The sequence below is a fragment of the Berghia stephanieae genome, chromosome 9 (assembly GCF_034508935.2).
Source record: "Berghia stephanieae isolate SIO BIC M18660-M18661 chromosome 9, UCSD_Bste_1.3, whole genome shotgun sequence".
NCBI classification, from domain to species: domain Eukaryota; kingdom Metazoa; phylum Mollusca; class Gastropoda; order Nudibranchia; family Aeolidiidae; genus Berghia; species Berghia stephanieae.
In genome coordinates, this window is record NC_088368.1 from 40,803,473 (window position 1) to 40,812,288 (window position 8,816).

General features: G+C 35.3%; 1 protein-coding gene across 2 annotated transcripts in view; it reads right to left on the reverse strand.

The window, feature by feature from the left end:
* Window positions 1–6,220: 6,220 nt before the first annotated feature.
* Window positions 6,221–8,816, reverse strand: part of LOC144979390 (uncharacterized) — a 7,105-nt gene continuing 4,509 nt past the window's right edge. Inside the window, exons 2-3 of one of the 2 annotated variants that reach the window (XM_078926039.1) lie at window positions 8,626–8,737; window positions 6,221–6,541 (exon numbers count right to left, since the gene is read on the reverse strand). In XM_078926039.1, the coding sequence (XP_078782165.1) occupies window positions 6,275–6,541; window positions 8,626–8,737 (379 nt within the window). In that variant the 3' untranslated portion in view covers window positions 6,221–6,274. The remainder of the gene's footprint in view (window positions 6,542–8,625; window positions 8,738–8,816) is intronic. The other variant, XM_078926040.1, reaches the window with a different exon arrangement.

Genomic DNA, 8,816 nt, shown 5'->3' on the forward strand with positions numbered 1-8,816 from the left:
CCCAGGACCTTCAGATCCGAAAGTGAGTGTCATACCACTAGACCACATAGCCGCATTTTTGTGTTGGGAATGGATGTGAAGTTTTGGGGACAATTCTGAAACTGGCCGGTAAGGAGAGGGTGAAAAGTAGAAGATATTTATTAACAATTTTCAACTCTTCGTGCAAATTGATGTTTATTTAACGTCTTCTTTATATAAATATACCAGGGTTACAGAGTAAATTTATCTCCTGTCCTTGCGAGTCGAGCTAAAAGGACGAAACGAGTGTTTGAGTAAATACAATTTAGAAATAAGGTTAAGATATAAAAATTCAAATAATTGCGAGAGTAACATGATATCTAGATCTAGTTTGAAATATGTTTGAAGGAGGCCTACTATGCATTTTGTGCGGCTATGAGGCCGTGTGGTATGACACTCGTTTTCGTATATGTGACCATTCGTCTCAAAATGGTATTATGTCCGAACGAACCAGATGCTTAAAAGCCGAACATAATGCATAATGTTAGAACTGGTCAAAAATTGCCGCATATATATATATATATATATATATATATATATATAATATTATATATATAATATATATATATATATATATTATATATATATATAAACTTGAAATGTTTTATATATAGCTCCTTTTGTCAAAAAGTTAAGCACTATTATTTCATGGTTTTGGTTTTTATAATTTTATCACGGCTCCCTACACCTAGCTGAAAGAGAGAGAGAGAGAGAGAGAGAGAGAGAGAGAGAGAGAGAGAGAGAGAGAGAGAGAGAGAGAGAGAGAGAGAGAGATCAGCGAGCAGTCCCACAAGCCTCTGAGAGCCATCCATCCACACAAAATTAATTTCGCTATTGTGTGAACTCTCTTCTCTCAACTGATTAGGTAATCGGCTATGTGGTCTAGTGGTATGACACTCGCTTTCGGATCGGAAGGTCCTGGGTTCCAGCCTCGCTCGCTCGGCGCATAGTTGAGTCCTTGGAAAAGGCTCTTTACTCACATTCTCTCACCGTGCTCAGGTGTTAAATTAGTACCTGGCCGTTAACAGCTTTGTCTTTCTTTGTCCGAAAAAATTGTAATATCGCCTATCAGGCGTCATCATGTCCCGTCCTACATGTTAAGTGTTGCTGTTGACCAGGGACCATTTGTTAAGCGCTTTGAGCACATTCAGTGGATATTGCGCTGTATAAAAGCTCAATTTAAAATTATTTTTTTAGGTGATCATCTGACTGACTCCGCTCGCCAACACGTTAACCCTCTCCTCACCACCTGCACGTTAACCCTCTCCTCACCACCTGCACGTTAACCCTCTCCTCACCACCTGCACGTTAACCCTCTCCTCACCACCATCAAATTCGTCACATTTGTTACAACACAATATATACATTTTTTTTTATTCAGATTTATTTTGTACATAACAACCTTTGAAGAATGACCTTTATTTAACTCACTCAACCCTAACACCGACTATATCCGTAGTTTATTCGGGGTTACTTTTACCCCATGCCTATTTATTACATTTTTGTGAGACAAATTGTAGGCGTTATATCAAAGCTAATGTTATTAGTTTGTGTATGTTAATAATAGTTGAATAAAACTATCTATGTACAAGCTCATTTTTAATACATTTTTTCCAATTTTGAAAAGTAGCAAAAATCTCTAGGATTGAGTGAGTTAATTAATAAGAACATAAAGTTGTATTGTAGAGTTTCTTGTTTGTGTTTAAAAAATAAATTTTTCTTCTGGGTAAACCTGCCATTTTGGGAAAAATACTGAAAAGGATCGGTGAGGATAGAGTTAATTGAGATTTTTTTTTCTTTTTTTTAAAAAATGACCTTTATATTATAGCGCAATATCCACTAAATGTGCTCAAAGCGCTTTACAAGGGGTCCCTAGTCCAGAGCAACATTTAACCTGTAGGACGAGACATGACATGCGCCCGTTAGGCGATATTACAATTTTTCGAACAAAGTTCACCGCTGCTAACGGCAGGTACTCATTTTACACCTGAGTACGATGAGAGAATGTGAGGAATGATCCTTTTCCAAGGACTCAACTGTGCGCCGAGCGCGAGGCCCGAACCCAGGACCTTCCGATCCGAAAGCGATTGTCATACCACTAGACCACATAGCCGCACAGTTAATGCTATAGCAAACCTGCCGGTTACTACGAACAATTCGTAGCATTACGAAATTATGGCATTAAAATTCAGAACTTCCTGAGCATCTCTAAGTCATTAAAACTTACTGAAAATGAACGTTGATGTCAAACAGACCGAAGAGTTTCTGGAATTACAGAATTTATGAAGGACAACAGACAAAGGCGAAAGGACTAATTCAGATTAATTTTGTAAACCATAAACTTTGAAGAATGATATTTGTTTGATTAATAAGAACATAAAGTTGTTTTATGGAGAGCTTTTTTTCTATTTTAAAAAATCAATTTTTCTGCTGGGTAAGGTAGATAGTATGCGCTTGGCTAAGAAGCTCACAACAATGCCATCCGGAAGTATAACGGACCAACACACAAAACATTGTGCAATCATGACCTTTTATAGTCTGGATAATACAGTTTAGTGAGAATTACTCACAAACGTGGATGGCAAAATACAATAACAAAGGCTTGAGTGACGTCATCTTCGTTCTATCTATCGTGTGAGTTGACGCGAGGTGACGTCAACAACTCGTTCACAAGACGTTTACACAAATTTGTGACCATTCGTCTCAAAACGGTATTATGTCGGAACGAACCAGATGCTTAAAAGCCGAATTTAATGTTAAAACTGGTCAAAAATATAAATTGTTGGCAATAGCACCGTAAAATATGGTATCCATTCTCCTCAATAAAACATACAAACACAACACAAGTCTGATATTTCTGACTATAAATTCAATTTTCAACATCTTAACCCTCTCAACTTAATATCGTTTTTAGGCGAAGGGTCACATATTGTAACAATATTACAAGAATAATGTGTTCACTTCTAAACTCTCTCCTTACCAGCTTTTTTCAGAATTTACCCTAAATTTCATACTCACCCAACATTAAATATATTTTTCAAACAGATTAGCAACGAGTACATGCTATAATTTGTTCAGAAAAATGAGCTCTGCAACACAGTGTCGAGTTTTTATAGCTATAACTATAACAGAAATGAAATCAGAATAAGAAGATTGTTGGCTGCATCATAACAAGTGTGACGATTTTCCTATAGGGAATGAGATTAGCGGAAGAGTAGCGTCCCTTGATTGGACGCCACCCATAGTCTGTGACGTCAGCGGCGGAAAAGTGATTAGAGAGAGAACGTCATGTTGGTTGTGCGCATGAGTCTTTCGTCCTCGCTTCCGGTGAAAGCGGCTTGAGACTCTTCAAAACCAAATTGACGTTCTCTCTGTAAGGTGACGTCCAATCAAGGGATGCTACTCTTCCGCTAATCTCATTCCCTATGGGTGGTAAGGAGAGGGTTAACTTTTTGAGTGAAACCAAGCTGGTAGCAGTGACAGCAGTTGCGAGCTACATGCAAAATAAATAAATATAACAGCTTCAAAAGAGAACAAAAAACAAAACAAGGAAAATTTCGACTTCAAAACACTTCTTTTAAAAAACAACAACTGAGCTTTATATAGAGCAATTTCCACTAAATGTGCTCAAAGCGCTTTACAAGGGGTCCCTGGTCAACAGCAACATTTAACATGTAGGACGGGGCATCACGCCTGTTAGGATATATTACAATTTTTCGGTCAAAGACAACACTGTTAACGGCCAGGTACTAATTTTACACATGAGTACGGTGTGAGAACGTGATTAAAGACCCTTTTCCAAAGACTCAACTAGGGGCCGAGCTCGAGGCTCGAACTCAGGACCTTCCGATCCGAAAGCGAGTGTCATACCACTAGAGCACTAAAGCTCTATTCTCAATACAAACATATCGATAGCATGCAGTTGACGTCACTCAGGTCTTTGTTATTGTTTTGTTATTTGTTTGTATTTTGTTTGTTTTTTGCCATCCTCGTGTATGAATAATTCTCACTTAACTGTATTAATCAGACTGTAAACGCTTAAGGTTACACATAGTTTTGTGTATTGGTCCGTTACACTTCCGGATGGCAATGTTGAGAGCTTCGTAGCCAAACGCAACACTATCTATAGATAGTTCGAAGATGACGTCACAGTCTCAGGTCTTTGTTATTGTTTTTTGCCATCCGCGTTTATGAGTAATGCTCACTGAACTGTATTAACCAGACTATAAACATTCATGGATACACACAGTTTTGTGTGTTGGTTCGTTATACTTCCGGATGGCAATGTTATGAGCTTCTGAGCCAAGCGCAACACTATCTATAACATAGATACGATTGAGACATTGAGTAAAGTTCATAATTTGCTCAAACACTCGCTTTGCCCCTTTCCTCCTTATGAAACGCAAAGATAAATTTATTCTGTATAGATAGTATGTGCTTGACTAAGAAGCTCATAACATTGCCATCCGGAAGTATAACGGACCAACACACAAAACTGTGTGTATCCATGAACGTTTATAGTCGGGACAATACAGTTCAGTGAGAATTACTCATAAACGCGGATGGCAAAAAACATCAACAAAGACCTGAGTGGCGTCATCTTCGAACTATCTATAACATAGAGACGATTGAGACATTGAGTAAAGTTCATAATTTGCTCAAACACTAGCTTTGCTTAGCGAGGACGAGAGAGGCATGCGCACAACCAATATGACGTTCTCTCTCTAATCACTTTTCCGCCGCTCACGTCACAGACTATGGGTGACGTCCAATCAAGGGACGCTACTCTTCCGCTAATCTCATTCTCTATAAGTGCACTTGATGCGTACACCATATATTTGCATTACAAGATGTTCAACCAGCGTCTATTTACATGAAAAGCTGAAAATTATATATTTATTTAAAGCCAAGAGAGTTATAGCTAGATGCTAATGCTGAAGTGGTGTCATAGCAATATTTTTTCCCATTCTAAATCGTGACCCTTCGCCTCAAAACGGTATTAAGTCGGGATGGTTAAGGTGTTGAAAATTGAATTTATAGCCAGAAATATCAGACTTGGGTTGAGTAGGTATGTTTTATTGAGGAGAATGGCTACTATATTTTAGGGTGCTTAAGCTAACATTTTATATTTTTGACCATTTTGACAATAATTTCCGCTTTTAAGAATATGGTTCGTTCCGACATAATACCGTTTTGAGACGATGGGTCACAATTGAGATTTTTTGAGCTTTTTATATAGCGCAATATCCACCAAAGGTGCTCAAAGCGCTTTACAAAGGGTCCCTGGCCAACATCAGTACTTAACATGTCCGATGTTACATGACGCCTGTTAGGCGATATTACATTTTTTTTCGGACGGAGACAGCTCTGTTAACGACCAGATACTCATTTCTCACCTGAGTACGGTGAGAGGATGTGAGTGAAGAGCCTTTTCCAAGGACTCAACTATGCGTCGAGCGAGGCTCGAACCCTGTACCTTCCGACCCGAAAGAGAGTGTCATACCACTAGACCACATAGCCGCACATTTATATCTTCCTCTCGAGACTCTCTGGAGTATTGGATTCAATAGTCTGATGTCACGTCGCCCAGCAACGGCGGCCATCCTGGTTCTAAACAAAGAAAATCGGTATTTATTATTCTTCATGCTGGCTAGAACTTTTCATATGTCTTGTGATCAGAATGTATAAAAGTCAAAACATAATCATATTTATAATGTTATTCTCCTCTGGATACACTTTTATGATCGTCGGAGAAATATTTCATAAGGGCGTCCGCCATTGTTCCGATAGTTAAGAGCCAGTTACTAAGTGACCATTCGTCATTACGAGGGAAGTGACGTCATGACTGTTGAAGAGTATTCCATTATATTTCATTTCCACCATCATGAGCTGTAACCTCCTTTGCCACTAAACTATCTTCTGGTAGCCACATCGTCTTGACCAGTGAGAATAATAATAATAATAATAATAATAATAATAATAATAATAATAATAATAATAATAATAATATAATAATAATATAATAATAATAATAATAATAATAATAATAATAAATAATAAATAATAATAATAATAATAATAATAAATAATAATAATATAATAATATAATAATAATAATAATAATAATAAAATAATAATAATAATAATAATAATAATAATAATAATAATAATAATAATAATAATAATAATAATAACGCAGTCATTGAATGGGAAACACAAGTTGATGTAAGAGTTTATTCAGCAACAGATATAAGAGTTATTCAGAAAGTAGATAAGTGAAGAACTTCTTCAAATCCGACAAGAGACTACTAATGAGGTCGAAAATTTTTTTGTTCTTGTCAAGAACTGGTTTCTTAGGAACACAAGGGGAGATGGTTTTCTTGAAGACTCCGGCGGGAACAACACCTGGGCTGTAGTTATGGAATCTCACGTCAATCGTGTGCGTCTCATTCAGATCACCGAAATCGCGAAACGGGGAACAATTTCTACGATCCAGGAGATAGTATCTGTCGCTGTGTGGGCCCTGAGGAGGAATGAAGTCTGGGATTCAATACAATACAATACAATACCTAATAAGAGCTGAAATTGTTTTTTTAAATAGAGCTTTTATATAACGCAATATCCACTAAATTTGCTTAAAGCGCTTTACAAAGGGTCCCTGATCAACAACAACACGTAACATGTACAATGGGACACGATGCCTGTTAGGCGATATTACAATTTTTCCGACAGAGACAACACTGTTGACGGCCATGTACTCATTTTACACTTAAGAATATGAGTAAAGAGTCTATTCCAAGGACTCAACTATGCGCCGAGCGAACGAGGCTCGAACCCAGAACCTTCCTATCCGAAAGCGGGTATCATACCACTAGACCACATAGCCACACAAATTAGGCCAATATTATTATTATTATTATTATTATTATTATTATTATTATTATTATTATTATTATTATTATTATTATTATTATTATATTATTATTATTTTATTATGTAATTATTATTATTATTATTATTATATTATTAGTATTATTATTATTATTATTATTATTATTATTTTATTATTATTATTATATATTTTTATATATATTATTTATATTATTATTATTATTATTATTATTATTATTATTATTATTATTATTATTATTATTTATTATTATTATTATTATTATTATTATTATTATTCATTATTATTATTATTATTTATTATTATTATTATTATATTATTATTATTATTATTATTATTATTATTTTATTATATTTATTATTATTATTATTATTATTTATTATTATTATTATTATTATTATTATTATTTTATTATTATTATTATTATTATTATTATTATTATTATTATTATTATTATTATTATTATTATTATTATTATTATTATTAATTATTATTATTATTATTATTATTATTATTATTATTATTATTATATTATTTATTATTATTATTATTATTATTATTACCATTGCTATTATTACTATTACCATTATAATAATGGTTTATTCCAGTCTTCCCCTTCCAATAGACCATAGATCAATGGAGGGAATTTTATTTATATTTGTGATGATGATGATGATAAACATGCATTCAGGGTTCTTCACCTGTTAAGAAGTTATCAACCATAGGGAAATCGTCACATTCGTTACGATGAAATCAACAATGTTCACATTCTAGATTTTTCTTTGTATCACTTACTTATTTACTTACTTATCCGAACCATCGACAACCTGAGCTCTAGCCCTTCTGTCTCGTGCCATGACGTAGAGGTTAGACGTCTTTTGTAGTTGCATCACGAAATTTAAAGAAAAGTTTTTGTTCTAGCTATAAAAACTTGACACTGTGTTGTAGAGCTCATTTTGCTGAACAATATAATATATGTGACCCCTCGTCTCAAAACGGTATTATGTCGGGATGGACCAGATGCTAAAAAATCGAATTAATGTTAAACTGGTCAAAAAATATGAAACGTTGGTATTTAGCACAGTAAAATATGATATTCATTCCCCTCTATAAAGCAAATAAATTCAACTAAGTCTGATATTTCTGGCTACAATTCCATCTTCAGCATCTTAATCATCCCAACTTAATACCGTTTTGAGATGAGGGGTCACATATAGAATGTAAGTGTTGCTTTTCTGTTTGAGAAAGAAAAATTGATTTTTGTGTAAGGTTGGCGTGATGGTGCATGGAAAATTCTGGAAATGGTTGGTAGGAAGGGAGTTAAAGTTATCCCTGGAATCCCTTTGTTTAAGGCCCACAGAATCTCTCATCGACACAAATGACCCAGGACGTGACGATCCTCTGTTTATGAAATATGGCCCTTTAAGCAGAAAGAATAACTGAAATAGATGACTGCAAGCCAGGAAACAGTAGGTGGCGGGGAATGGGCGACCGTCAATCATGAAAGAGACTGTGGGAAAGACAAAATGAAGGCTACTTGACTAAACCCTATAAAAATTAATTATATGAGGAACATGCATCTGCAGATCAACTCCTGATGTTATGCAGCTGACAAGGAATACAGGTTGGGGTGGGAAGACAGACCAAAGACTCCCCAGCATGCCATGACAAAGGGAGTTAAAAGAGTTAATGCTTACATAATGGAGGTCCCATACATCTGCTATAACTCCATTTTCATCAGCAGTTCCCTTGTACTCGGCATCTTTCGAGACACATTGAACCATTGAAGGGAGGTCGATTTGGTCTTTGCTGAGGAGACAAGATGGATTGGCTGGGTGTGTATGGAAGTTATATAGATGGACATCATGAATATTTAAATCGTATGTCG